The sequence below is a fragment of the Patella vulgata genome, chromosome 2 (assembly GCF_932274485.2).
Source record: "Patella vulgata chromosome 2, xgPatVulg1.2, whole genome shotgun sequence".
Classification (NCBI taxonomy): Eukaryota; Metazoa; Mollusca; class Gastropoda; family Patellidae; genus Patella; species Patella vulgata.
In genome coordinates this window covers 82,742,814-82,758,451 of record NC_065880.2, presented here as the reverse complement: position 1 = coordinate 82,758,451, position 15,638 = coordinate 82,742,814, and the positions used below count along the sequence as shown (strand labels likewise).

Genomic DNA, 15,638 nt, shown 5'->3' with positions numbered 1-15,638 from the left:
TAAAATAAAATCTTCCTGTGGCTAAAAGTGGGTTTAAATGTACAGGGGCACAGGAAAGTCAGTGACGCATGGATTTTGAAACATTCGAAAGAACTTCTGGAAAATCTAAATACTCGACCACAATCTCGCTTTTCGTAAGTCAAAACATTTCCGCCCTAACCCCATAAACTCTTACCAGTTAGATTTTATACAAATTCTCGTTTAGATAATAAATAAATAACATCATTTAATAATACATAAAAAGTTGGGGCCTTGATTTCCTCGTGAGTCGAAAATGTGAGAACATAATGGATTTTGAAACATTCGAAAGAACTTCTGGAAAATCTAAATATTCGACCACATTCTCGCTTTTCGTAACTCAAAACATTTCCTCCCTAACCCCTTACATTCTTACTAGTTAGATTGTATACAAATTGTGAGACCCCCCCCCCCCCACGCCCGAGCCCAATATGCAGTCATTTGAATATATGTTACAAGTCCCTGTGAAAGTCCGATGCATAAGGGATGCGGGGATTTGTCTGAGAAAACGGTAATCGAGCAGCCGAGTGAAGCGCGCGAAATGGCGATGTAATGCTGGTGTGCCGGCGGTTAGCATATCGTTCTACTAGAATGTCAATTATGATGTAAGTATATTGTACTGTAGTTTACTGATTTTTACTGGTACGTACCTATGTCGAAGTCAAGCTTGGGTGCTAGCGGTTAGTTATTGCACACTGTCCTGAGATGTAGGCATATAAAACGTCGTGTGAAAGATGTGAATTCTACTATATATAGTTCAAAATCAATAGCAAGTGCATTGTAAAGGTGACATTTTATTATTAACCAAATAAACTTTATTATATACTTTATGTTATAGACTTAGCTTCAAGAAATAATAACATAGGTCACTGATAGATAGCGATAACTTAGACTGATCCCTTATTGACCACTCATTTTGGATTTAAAGAACTCTCTGTTTTTAGTTCTTGGCATGTCCAACTCCACGGCCAGGGGCGGGACACAAACTTTTGTTAAGATAATAAAAAAAATAACATCATTTATTAACATCACAATTAGTTATAGTAATAATACATAAAAAGTTGGGGCCTTGATTACCTCGTGAGTCGAAAATGTGAGAACATAATGAGCCTTTGGAAATAAGTGTGCTTAAGCACAAAGCCCCGTTGGCCCGGGAGGGGTAGGGACATCTTCCTTCCTAAAAATCCTACTAAAACGAGATAAATGGTGTACAACATTATTTTGATCATATCCCACAAAGGAATTCACTCTTTATGGATTTTATAAACGTTTTGTCTGTGATTAACCCAATATATTGGGCCTTTGGCCAGAAGTCTTTACGGGTGATACTGAGACCCAAAAAACCCGTCGGTACGATAAAAAAAAGTCTCGATTATCCATTTTTTGGTTTAATCATGAATTGGCGTTAGGCAGCAGATCGGATCCTAATCCAGTAAATGTCGCAGACTAGCGATGACATTGAGAGTTGATTATGGTTTGAATAAGTTAATTGATAATTTAGATAACATTTTAGGCCTAAAGAAAGACCTGCAATGGGCAGATTTACCTCTTGCATAATGTATGTTGTAATGTTGATAGCAATATTGGTGATGCTGGTATCGATGCGGATCAGGATGCTGGTGAGGAACACTGTGATGATGGTGATAATGGTAACGATGATAGTGAGGAAGTGGAGGAGGAGTTGGAAAATGATGTACATGTATCACAATCATTGAACTCATAATAATCTTCTGAGTCGTAAAGATCTATACAAAATTCGTCTACATCATAGTCCACATCCATATCATAGTCCTCATCGTCATCGTCGTCACTATCTTCCGTTTCTAGATTGAAATATTTATCTTCTAATGAACCTTTCAATAGAAGGAAATTCTGTACTGTTAATGGTACCTTGAGCTGGGTAACTTTGTCTTGTATGTTTGATCCTAAATGTTGCCTAATAATTCTCCTACACAATGACTTTAAGCAGATATTATTACAAAATGAATGCAATTCTGATTCTTGGGACATTAATCTAGTTATCTGTGCGTCCGTATCATCATTGTACTCGTACTCATCTTCCACGAAAGGTAACTTGTAAACAATGTCGATCTTGTCCGCCCCACTTTGATACAACAGATTTCTATAATCGTTAGTTCGACTAGATAAAACATCCTCGGTTGTGATAGAATCCATCCTGTTTCGTCTATTCTGTCCAAGATTCTGAAAGCTATAGTTGGCAGCTATTAGGTAACTAATCAAATTGAAAGCCCCCGATAAATACTCACGGTCAATAAACTTCATGGCCATGTCCATCATCGTTTTTCCTCTTTTGTCTGTTATATTAACTCCAAAATTATGAATAATGTATTTACAGAACTTAATATCTGTTATCCGATAGAAGTCAAGATAGTTTACCATCGACTTTCCAAACTTATCCAAAATCTTGCAATCGGCATGGGCTCTACACAGCTGTTTTACGAGTTTATACTCTCCAAGTTTCGCAGCCAGCATTAAGGCAGTTTGTCCATCATTGTCCTGTACATTGACATCGATATCTTTAGACAATATAGCAGCTGACCACCCAAAGTCCCATTCATGGTAGTTGTAGCTGTTGCAGTTCAATTTAACGAAGCCAATAATACTGAGATGTAAGACAGTATGCCCGTAAATATTCCTTATATTGGTACTACATCCATGTTGTAACAAGGCTTGCATATACGGGATGTGGTATAAAATAGCTGCAACCATTAATGGTGTGTTACTCGTAGAATTTATACGGTTCATATCAATCTGCGGATCAGTCAAAACGACATTTAAAAACAAAAGAGCTGAGCAAGTCATAGAAGCGGAAAAAGAAGAAAAGGCCATAAAACATCTGGCTAAATAATGTAAAATGTTATCACCATTTTTATCCAAACCATGAAAATCAAACATATTGGAACCTACCAAGTGTAAAAAATAATCATAAGAGTGTTTCAACACGTGTTTTATTAATTTATTGCCGCGGTTTTGTGTTCTAAATTCCGCACCAAAACATTCCAACAACTTCATTATTTCTATACAGTTTGTCATCCCTAAATGCCCACCTCTGCATACTGAATGCAAACAGTAATAAACAGCAGATCTACCGAGGCCATCTTGTTTGTTAACGTCCGCGTTGTGTTGATAAAGAAGCACCATAAGTTCTGTGTTGTTATTTTGTACAGCTAACATTAAGGGCGATTTGCCTTTGTTATCGGTCAGATTCACGTCACAGCCATCCATTTTTAACAAAACATCAACAGTTTTTAAATTGTCTTTTTGTACTGCCAGATACGTAGATGATCTACCACGGCCATCTTGTTTGTTAACGTCTGCACCATATTGATAAAGAAGTTCAATAAGTTCTATGTTGCTGTTTTGTACAGCTAACATTAAGGGCGATTTTCCTTTGTTATCGGAGAAATTCACATCACAGCCATCCATTTTTAGCAAAACATCAATAGCATTTAAACTGTCGTTTTGTACTGCCAGATATAGAGATGTTTTACCGCGATTATCTTGTTGGTTAATGTCTGCACCATATTGTTGAAGAAGTTTCATAAGTTCTGTGTTGCCATTCTTTACAGCTAACATTAAAGATGATTTTCCGTGGTTATCAGACAAATTCAAGTCACAGGCATTCGTTTTTAACAAAACATCAACAGTGCTGTTATTGCCATTGCGTATTGCAAAATTCAGAGATGTTTTACCGCGGCCATTTTGTTTGTTGACACTAGCACCGTGTTTGTGTAGAAGTTTAATAATTTTGATTTCATTTTGTATTGCAGCCAACATAAGTGGTGTGATCCCTTTTCTGTCAGTAAAATCCACACAAGAGTCATTTGTTTCTAATAGCATATTTACAGCACACTCGTTGTTGGATTTCGTAGCTAGATATAACGGGGTTTCACCAAACTTATTTTGTAAATTAATTTGCAGTCCAGCCAAAATTAATTTCTGGAGAAACAAATTGGCATTTGGTTTTGTGACGATGTGGTGGAGAACTGTACATTGATTTTGATCTACTGCATGAACATCAGCACCATGATCTATCAAGTATGCCAATACCGACATAAATCCTCTACTTGCGGACATTAACGAGGGAGTCATCATTTCTGTGGAAAAGATATTTACATCAGCCCCTGCTTCAACTAACGCCATTACAAATGGAAGACACGTGGTCTCAGACAATCCCAAATGTATACATAAATGTAAAGCTGAAAGACCTTTGCCACGTGAAATTTTATTGATGATGTCCTTCACTTTTTGGTGTTTCAACAAAATAGAAACTGTTTCTAAGTTCTGCTTCCTGCAAGCTAACATAAGAATGGTTTCACCCTGTTCCGAATTAACACAAAGACTTGGAAATGATACTAAGTATTTCAGTGTTGCTGTTTCATCATTACGAACGGCTTGGAACGAGGCACACCAACATCCAGAATCCATCATTTCCAAGGATAATCAAAAATGCAGTATAAGTATAAATCGGAACACTAGTGGAATATTTGTACGTAATGGGTTCTGTTTAACTGGATTACCTCCTACAACCTGAAAATAGTTTTAATTTCATATCTTATAATATTGACTAGACTTAGTCATTTATTGTAACATGGCGGGTGGGCGTGATGGGTCATTCGGTATATCGGGAACCTTTATATCATAGGTTATCTATGTATTTGTTGGTTCGATCCAAGCAGTATGGTCGCCAACAATGCCTCATATGTGATACATGTTAATCTCCTCTCTCTCTCTCTCTATCCCTCTCAAATTAAAGTTTGAATGACGCCACCTGTTTGAATCAGGTCGACATGTATGCTAAACTACGCCACTGTATATATAGGGAAGTATATATACATCGCCATTGTTGTTTTACATACATCCTAATGGTATTGAAATTGTACCGTTGACTGACAACCAATGTTCGAGAGAGGCTGAATCAATTAAGGTATATATAATACCAATAGAAAGGGATAAAATAGTATATACCTTGATTTTGCTAAAAGACAAGCCATTCTGTTCGATGAAAGAGGCTGACTGTCACATCCTGTATCATGTTATTTTAGTAAGTTCACTGGGAAAGCCCAATTATTTTGAAAGGCGTGTTGCGCGTTGTATTTCATCTTTTCATTCGGGACACCAATAAAAGATAATTTACAGCTCGTCGAGTTCAACTGCGCTTTTATACGCTCACATTTTCATGTGGAGGTATATTGGCGTCGCCCCTGTCCGTCCGCGCGTCAGTCCGTCCACAATTTGTTTGTGGACAATCTACAGGTCACACCTTTTTTCCGATTTTGACGAAACTTGAAATATAGGTCTATCTCTCAACGATCTCGGATCCTTTCGATATTGGCATGTATCGGACCATAACTTCATGGATAATGGCCTCTTTTTGTACGAACAATCGCGTTTTTAACTTGTGGACACACTAGAGGTCACAATTTTCATCTGATTTTGATGAAACGAAACTTGAAATGCATGTTTATAACCCAAAGGTCTTGGTTCCTTTCGATATTCACGCAATTCGGACTGTCACTTCCTGAATTATGGCCACTGATTGTACGAAAATCACGTTTTTAGCTTGTGGTCCCTCTAGAGGTCACAATTATTATCCGATTTACAAAAAATTTCCGAATATATCACCGTTACACCGGAATGTTGGTCAAGTTCGAATTTCGTGAACATCGGACTAAAACTGCCCGACAAAATGGTCGCCCCTCGTATGAAAATAGTGTAAACATAAGGTATATCAAGGTTGTGGGCCCTCTAGAGGTCACAATTTTGATCCGATGTTGATGAAACTTGATATACATGTTTACAACTCAACGATCTTGGTTCCTTTTGATATTCGCGCATATCGGATTGTACCTTCCTGAATTATGGCCCTTGATTGTACGAAATATCGCGTTTTTAGAGGTCACAATTTTTATCCGATTTAAAAAAAAAATGTGTGAATATATCACGAAGATCTTGGTGCCTTTTGATAATCGCGCATATCCGAACGTAAATTCCTGGATTATGGCCCCTGATTGTTCGAAAGTCGCATTTTTAGCTTGAGGATAGGTCACAATTTTTTTTCTTCAGATTTTGAAAACTGTTTAAATATATCACCATTTCATCATATTGAAGGTTGAATTTAAAGGGCCGCTCTCTGTACGCAAATTGTTTAAAAGTATGTAATACGGTACCAAGGTTGTGGACCCTCTAGAGGGAACAATTTTTATGAAACTTAAAACATATCTTTATATCCCAAAGATCTCAATCCCTTTTGATATTTGCGCATTTCAGACCGTAACGTTCTGGATTATGGCCCCTGATTGTACAAAAAATCGATTTTGTTTTAAGCTTGTTCTATAGCCATCACTTGCAAAATGTAGGCGTATCTTGCATGGTAACCGCTTGTAAATTAATGCTTAGGGAAAATTTATCTCGGTGGATAAATTAATTATAAGATAGTCGGCGTGCATATGATATACATAAAGGTTGTATACACTCTAGTATATGATATACGTAAATGAAATGAAATGTGGTTTTATGGCACGTCAGCTCCAACTTTCTTTTTATTTTTTTTCGGGCATTACAGGTTCTGCACACACACACACACACACCCTCCCCCAACATTCATCGAGCCCGTACGCCTATGCATCACGGGGCCATTTCATGTCATTACCTTATCTGATATCTCTAGATTTATCTTTGTAAGAAGACACCGGTGAAACATCCTTCATAAAAGGCTTCTGTTCATTAAACAATTTAAAAGTCACGTCATAATCCAAATGTTTAAAAATAATGAATAATACCAACCACATATTCATCGTTGATGTTATACATATGTATACAATTTTACACACCACCGTCTTCTCTATATTATACTCTTCAAAAAAAGTAGGGGATATTCAGAAACAATACAAAACTGCGGAAATGAACTGCTGTTTTTATTAGAGGTAACCAGTGTATGTTAATAACAGGCCAATTGCCTACACATAAACATAAACAGTTCTTATGGGCGGCTTATCTGACGGCCCCATTTCACAGAAATGAAATGAAATGAAATGGGGTTTAACGTCCTACTGTTTTGCTCCGAACTGGGCTAATGAAGACGGGCATACGCCATACAGTGTGCTATGAGGGAAATTTTGCCCGGACAGCGGCACTACGGCCTACTCTTATATCGAATTCCAACTGTCAAGGGATCTTTAACGTGCACGCCAATGTGTACACGGGACCTCGGTTTTTCGTCCCATCCGAACGACTAGACAGCTGTCCTTGTCAGCCCCTCCGCCCTGCATCACTGACAAGGGAGAACCACGCCGGAAAATCAGGATGAACTTTCTCGGCCAATGCAGGGATCGAAAACCCGACCTCCAGGCTAGCGAGCCAGCGCCTTACCCACTTAGCCACCGTGATCCCCGGCCCCATTTCACTCGCAAAGAGATACACTGTCAAAAGTGAAAATTGACGTTTTTGATTTTTGTCTTAATAATGAGTAATTGCTCCACCAATCCTCAGACATTCAGCAATTCGTCGTGGTATGCTCCTAATAAACCGTCCAATCGCGATTTGGGGCAATCTAACCCACTCCTCTTGCAGTGCCACGGCCAATTCTTAAAGGGTTGTCGGTTGACGTTGACGTTCGTCAACGAACACGGCTCCCAATCAAATTAAAAGTAATACACTAAAGCCAAGATACGCTAAACAGTAAATCTTATGCAAGAACCGATAGGAAAGCATAGCATGGATAGGATAATCCAGCAAGCGGCAGCTTTCATCAACCATTCCTTGAAGTGTCAAAATTGACAATGAACCCCTCCCACGTGTATGGCGCTACTGCGTGTCGCAGGTGCAGCTCAGTGGTTCTGTTAGGGCGATACGTTCATCATCTGTGAACATACCCTCAAAGCATGTCAAGTGTCCATGACTATTTATCATATCACAACCTCCATAGGTATTTGCATTTCCATATGCCCTACTTTTTTGTAGAGTATATATATTATTATTGGCATACTTATTCAACAAGGAAGTTACTCAAATATCTATTTTATTTTAGCATATGTGACGACGTTAAGGGGCATATTAATTTTATTCGTACAAATCAGTGAGGTGTTACGATAGACATAGAAGATGTCCATACAACCGTCTTAATGCTAGGTTCCCACTATCAAATCTATGTCATCGCGCCGCTGTCCAGGCAAAATTCCCGTCATAGTAAACTGTATCGCGTATGTAACAACTTAAAATAAAATCTACCTGTGCCTAAAGGTGGGTTCAAATGTATAGGGGCACAGGAAAGTCAGTGAGGCATGGATTTTGAAACATTCGAAAGAACTTCTGGAAAATCTAAATACTCGCCCTAACCCCATAAACTCTTACCAGTTAGATTTTATACAAATTCTCGTTTAGATAATAAATAAATAACATCATTTAATAATACATAAAAAGTTGGGGCCTTGATTTCCTCGTGAGTCGAAAATGTGAGAACATAATGAGCCTTTGGAAATAAGTGCAGGGGCCAAGTAAGCACAGTCGTATATAGATAAAGTTGCGACAACTGTGAAGCCAGAAATTCCATATGGCGTCATGAAAATATGTACAAAAACGCCATCTTGGGTCCCAAGTAATTCTACCTACTCACTATCTATTTTATGTCCTACCATACTGTTGTGTCGAAGTTGGCTGCCCTCGACAGGAATGTAGATAGATATGTTATAGAATTTCGCGAAAAAAAGATAAAACATACATTTTTTAAACAAAAAGTATAGCTGGACAAACTATTATTATTATTATTATTATTATTATTATTGTGCAACAAAAAGCGCTATTAAAGATATTTAACTTGCATGCGCTTTTAAAAATCAGGTTTTTTAAGCAGACAGGTAAAGTGAAAAATGAAAATTTAAATAGTATTTTGAGAGATAAAATCTTTTTGCCTTCTAGCCGGCAAAATAAATTCCTGAAATTCCATGATTTTTGGGTCTGGTGCCATTCCGGATTGTGTGTCAGTTTTCGGTCATCGATCATTAATTGTACCATCAATTTTTCGAAAATAGAAATTTCTTTAAATTGACTAATGGATAAAACATTAACAAGCCAACAGTGAGGCTGATGTCACCCGCCGAAATAAAAAGATGACACATATTAATTAATTGCACATTTATTTTGTTCAAAAGTATCGAGAAATCAAACCATACACTCAGTTTCACCAATCTCTATCAGATAGAATCAAGATTATGTTATCCCAAACCATCGACAAATAAAATCGATTAGCTCTGCTTATCGTCAGCTCGAAATGTTAATCATTGAACTCAGTCAAGACATTCACCTAATGAACATCTACATCAAGTTTAAACATTCACCTAATGAACATCTACATGAAGTTTAAACATTCACCTACACCAAGTTTGAACATTCTACCTCAATTTGAAGGAGAGTTAGTGTGTTCCAAAGTCTCAACCAATCAAATTGCTTATCACTCTAAATACACTCAGCAAAAAATGTTCATTATCGAACTTAGTCAAGGTATGGATGTAATAAAGCTATACACCAAGTGTCCTCACTCTCACTTAATTAGAACTAAAGTTATCATGTCCCAAAGCATCAACCAATCAAACTGCTTATCTCTGCTTACCCTAAGCAGAAAATTCTCATCTTCGAACTCCATCAAGGCATTCACCTAATAGACACCTATGCCAAGTGTGAACATTCTAACTCAATTAGAATAAGAGTTATTGTGTTCCAAAGTCTCGACCAATCAAATTGCTTATCACTCTGCTTACCCTGAACAAAAAATACTTATTATCGAACTTAGTCGAGGTATTGATGTAATCATAGGCGTACGAGCTGGGGGGGGGGGGGCGGCTGCCCCCCCCCCCATTTTGGGCACCAAATGCTGGGAAAATTTGGGCACACACACAATTGTACTTTGTAAAAGTTGTATAAAAAAATATTGTGTTCTTGAATGTGTTCTTGAATTTATTATTATTATGTAACATACTAAGAACCTAACTACATTTTTTGGGCCCATGTGTAAATAATAATATTAATCTAATATATCAACCGCACAAATTTAAAAGATAAAATAATGTACATGTTATTTTCACAGGTAGACAGACATTGAAAGGGCCAAATGAAATAACTATGCTGGTCTGATGCTCAGCTAGTATCAAACATATATCGTGTCTGAGATTTGTTAAAAATCGCCTCGAGCATGTTCCACACATCTCAACATTTATCAGCTTTTTGTTCAATCTATAAAAGCCTATATTCCTACAAAATGTTTTGTTTAGTCAAGTGAAACAAGAAAATTTATAGGCTAAATGGAACAAAAGAACAAGTACACCTTAATGGCGACAAATACGTAAAACTGTGAAATAAGATACTATTATGACATGATTCAACCGAAAGGTCCTATATATGCGTCATAGATAGATGATATCTACATTCAAGTTACGCGAACTGCATCTATTCAATAAATTATGAAATAAGATACTATTATGATATGATTCAACCGAAAGGTTCTATATATGCAACATAGATAAATGATATCTACTCAATTTAAGCGAACTGCATTTATTCATTTTAAGCCTTGCGTCGAGCTGAATAAAGAATATGAATTATTGTCATTAAAACATCTATTGGTGGTTAACAGTGTGTACCCAGAATTTTCTACACCAAGTCTCTTGCATCTAGATATTTTGAGCGCGTTAACAATATATTTATTTAAGAGAAACTATGTCATTTCGTAAAATTCATATTCATTTGACGTTCGACCTCCTAGTTACAAAACTATGGTTCATCTCAACTGTAGGGTACATCATGTTTTAGAGACTACAGGGATTAGAGACCCTATCTTAACTACATGGTACATCGAACTACAAGGTACTCCATGGTTCAGAGATTATATTACTATTCAAAAAAAGTAGGGGATATTTGATTTTTAAGTGTTATTAAAGTCACCTAATGAAACTGACGAAGAAACAAATGACAAAATGAAATGAAGTTCACATTTATCGATTTATTCCAAATGATCGTTAGACTAAGTAAGGCACAGACTGACCATTATAAGGGTAAAATGATACCCGGGGTCAAACAGCAAAGTTACCACAGCATCACAACCAAGTCAGTAATGGGTAGATCCTCCTCTGTTTGCCAAACAAGCATTGATCCGACGTGGCATACTCCTAATGAGACGTCTAAGGTCATTTTGGTCCAGATTGTCCCATTCCTGTTGCAACGCAGCAGCAAGTTCTTGGACATTGGCAGGACGTTGTTGACGTTGACGTAACCTCTGTCCAAGCATGTCCCAGACATGCTCGATGGGGGAGAGGTCGGGACTCAGTGCTGGCCAAGGTAATGTGGTGATGTTCTGTTGTTGGAGGTAACCTGTAACGATTATGGCCCTGTGACATCTTGCGTTGTCATCCTGGAAGATGAAACGGCGGCCATGACGTCGTGCGAACGGCACAACATGGACTGCCAAGATGTTGTCCCGGTAGTACTGGCCTGTAACACGCCCTGCAACAACATGTAAAGCCGTTCTTCCAGCAACAGTGATGCCTCCCCACACCATAACAGAACCACCCCCAAATCGATCATGTCTGATGACGTTAACGTCTTGGAAGCGCTCGTTTCGATGACGCCACACCCTCCTACGTCTGTCCAAAAAATCAACAGTGAACCTTGACTCATCTGAAAACATCACATTGCTCCAGCGTCGATTATCCCAGTGTTGACGATCCCTACACCAACGACGTCTTGCCTGAATGTGATGATCTCTCAAACAAGGGATCACGCGAGGACGTCGGGCGCGAAGGTGACCCCTATGCAGTCGATTCCGAATCGTCTGGCCACTCACTCTCACACCAGTGTCTGTTTGAAGACGAGCGCTGATCTGATTTGCTGTGATGACACGATTTCTCAAGGCCAAGATACGGATAAATCGATCCTGGGCTTGAGTTGTCGCCCTTGGTCGACCTGAGCGTGGTCTGTCCTGTACAGATTGTGTATCACGGTATCTGGACCATAGCCTGCTTATGACAGACTGAGAAACATTCATCGTCCGCGCCACAACCGCCTGTGTTGTGCCGATCTGTAGCATGCCAAGGGCACGTAACCTTTCATTTTGGGTAAGCCGACGCATATCAAAATTTGTTTTCTGGCCAATAAAACAATTAAACTGATGTTTCCACCCTGGAATTCAATGCCACAATGACTGTAACATTCAAAGTCAGAGTCGTGCAAATCTTGGGTTGGACCCCCATGATGATCCCAAGCATCACCTGCATTCCATGCGGTAGCTATTGGTGCGTTTGGGCGTCACATGTAACTGGAAATGTTTCTTCTGTTAGGTTCTATAGTGACTTTTTTCGTAGTCATTTGCATATTTTAGTATTATGCCCCCAAAATCAAATATCCCCTACTTTTTTTGAATAGTATATATGAACTACAGGGTATATGATTGTTTAGAGGGACTATATCCGAACTACATGATACATCATGGTTTAGAGACTATCCGAACCACAGGGTACATCATGGTTTAGATATCCTCAACCCCCGGTCTGTCTATGGTAGCATCAATGCCGATAATTACCTCGGGTTTATTTCTGTCTGTTATTCATTTCACGACGGGCTCTTGTGATTGCTTCAGTAGTACAGTTTTTTACAAGCAAGAGACACTATGGGACTGAGGGTCCCTGAACTACTGGGTTGTCCGGTGGGGTTCTCTCCCTGCTTTTATAAAACATCGTAAAAATGTTGCCTGTAGTTTGACCTGATGTTTCTAGCTCACTCAAAATTTTATGTGTGACAATCCTATCTGAAATTGAGTTTTGAACCAATTATTGAATTCAGTAACCGTAAAAACCTTATTACAAGTAATATCCACAAGGATAGACATCGCCATTTTGTTTTTTATATTTAAACCATCTGGACCATTCATAGTTAGTATTTTTTTTTTAAATAGAACCCAACAACTACCAAACCCACATATTACTATGGAAAAAAATGGCGATTAATTAAAATTCCACCATTTTAGATTTCACTTTGCCGGCCATTTTGAATTTCTACCATCAAGAATTCTCAAAATTAAATTTTTGAGATTATCGCTGCCCTTTCATTACCAAATTAATGTTGGTTTGTTTTGTTTTTTGGTGTTTTTTTTTCATTTTTATTTATTATTTTTTTTAAATGGTATTATATTACCAAATTTGGCAGTCATTTTGAAAGAAATGCCCGCCACCAAATGAAAAATACATTTTTTAATTGATGTTTTTCTACACATTTCGCTTGCATAACCACTCTATTTTTGAGGAATTTAAAAAGAAATAATTTATCCCCCCCCCCCCACCACCACTGAAAGGCACTGATTACGAGATATCGCTCTCCGATAATTCCTGAAGTACGCCAAATTGAATTCTGTTAATCGTGACATTTTGCCTTGGGCGATTTTGAGTATGATTTTTTCTGAGATATTAATCATTGAACCAAACTGCATTGCCTTCTTTTGCAATTTATTTAGAATAAATTGTAGCCCGTAAAATGTTATAGCAAGGAAAAAATAAAACGTTTTATTAAGTAAAGCTATATGACGCCATGACGTCATAGTTTTATGGAGATAGTTGGGACCCAAATAGCGCCCGTAAATGAGTTGTCGTAACTTTCCCTATACAGGGCTTTGCAAGTAAAGGGCCCCATAACTGAACTAGCACAGAGTATCATTTGTCCTAAATCCGACACTGCCTAATACTAAAACTCTGACTCAGATGATGACAAAATGCTTGTTTCAACGTGGTTCCAATCATAATAATCCGAATTGTAAAGATTGACACAAGATTTGTTGTATCAGTATCTGAATCATAATCATAAGCTTTGTAGTTATTTATCTACTAATTGACATTTCAATAGAAGGAAATTTTGCACTGTTAATCTTACCTTGAGCTGGGTAACTTTGTCTTGTATGTTTGTTCCTAAATGGTGCCTAATAAATCTTCCACACAATGACTTTCAGGATAAGTTATTTCAAAATGGATGGAATTCTGATTTTACGTAGCGCAGAATTTAAAGTGAAAACAATGTCGACTCTTGCAGCCCCACTTTCGTACAACAGTTTTTCGTAATCCAATTAAAATATTCAAAGCCATTAGTTGATCTGTTTTGGGTGTTGCTATGGGAACCAATTGTGTCCGTCTACTCACTGATATTTCTAAATATCTTACTGTTACATGTATTTTGATTTATACAAAATCTCAATTCAAAATAAAAGAAAAAAACGCATAAAACATTTAATTTTACTAAATGCTTATACTGGTGACATATCATTCATTGCAATTAATAAAGAAATATTAATAAAACAATTGTAATGGGGTCGCGTCAATGAAACTCCGGAAAAACACGTACATGGAAAACCGACTAAATGCTGAAAATATCACTAGCTGACAATTTAAAACGGTGGAGGACACACGGAGAAGAATGTCACCTGGATCTTTTAATAACACATAAACTTAAATATGCATTCAAGAGATGATATGTTCGCTACTAAAATTGAGATTCATGCCTGTGAATATTGTCATTACAGTTGTGGGGGTGTATAAATAAAATAAAACCAAGTACGAACAATCCAAACCATAAGACAGAATTCGAAGTCCTAAAAAACGTGCAAAATGCACGCGATGAACTGTGTTAACGATGTAGTAGACATTATCAGGGAGATAGTAATAGTATACATGTCAATTACATATATCTAGAATAATAGCCGAGAGAGACACGTTATATTTACCAATCAAATCAATATGACGGCCATAGGTTTTAATAAGTTTAGTGCGCAAGTATCCTTGTAGTTGAAGCTTAGATGACAAATGCCTCGATCTACTTAAAAAATCAGAATAAAAGGAACAAGCTCTCGTGTAACGAATTAGCTGAGACACAAACACTCCATAAGCTGGTGATATTGGAATGTTACTACTAATAAATGGAAAGTTAACAATCGGAAAGTCAAAGTCATCACGTTTATCGTAAAATTTAACACTCAGTTTATGGCAATTGTCAAAATCGAGACGCAGATCCAAGTAGGAAGCGTAATTGTCACTGTCGGTCGTGTTTTTAATTTCGAGCTCATCAGGATATATGAATTCTACATAATCACTAAATTTAGGATTATTAAGTGATAAAACGTCATCGATATATTGATAAGTGAAATTAAAAAGACTGATCGTTTATTAGTTTGTATGTTTTTTATTATGGAAGTCAAGTCAAGTTGCCCCATGTTATGGACGTTTTGTCATTGTTTTGTATAATGCCCTATTTCTAAATATTTACAATGGTGTACAATATTATTTTGATCATATACCACTAAAGAACCCACTTATTGTGGATTTTATAAACATTTAGTCTTTGATTAACCCAGTATTTTTATGGTGTACAATATTATTTTGATCATATACCACTAAGGAATCCACTTATTATGGATTTTATAAACATTTGTTGTTTTTGATTAACCCAGTATTTTTATGGTGTACAACTTTATTTTGATAATATACCACTAAGGAATTCACTTATTATGGATTTTATAAACATTTCGTCTGTGATTAACCCAGTATATGGGCCTTTGGCCTGAATTGTTTACG

At 37.3% G+C, this 15,638-nt stretch overlaps 1 protein-coding gene across 1 annotated transcript; it reads right to left on the bottom strand.

Annotated features, from left to right (window-relative positions):
- Positions 1 to 796: 796 nt before the first annotated feature.
- LOC126809959 (putative ankyrin repeat protein RF_0381) lies at positions 797 to 4,556 on the bottom strand. The gene has a single exon (XM_056098699.1). The coding sequence runs from the start codon at positions 4,468 to 4,470 to the stop codon at positions 1,627 to 1,629; it is 2,844 nt and encodes a 947-aa protein (XP_055954674.1). The 5' UTR covers positions 4,471 to 4,556; the 3' UTR covers positions 797 to 1,626.
- Positions 4,557 to 15,638: the final 11,082 nt, after the last annotated feature.

Excerpts from the sequence above, each read along its gene's own strand:
- LOC126809959 (XM_056098699.1), bottom strand. The coding sequence starts at position 4,470 with ATGATGGATTCTGGATGTTGGTGTGCCTCGTTCCAAGCCGTTCGTAAT.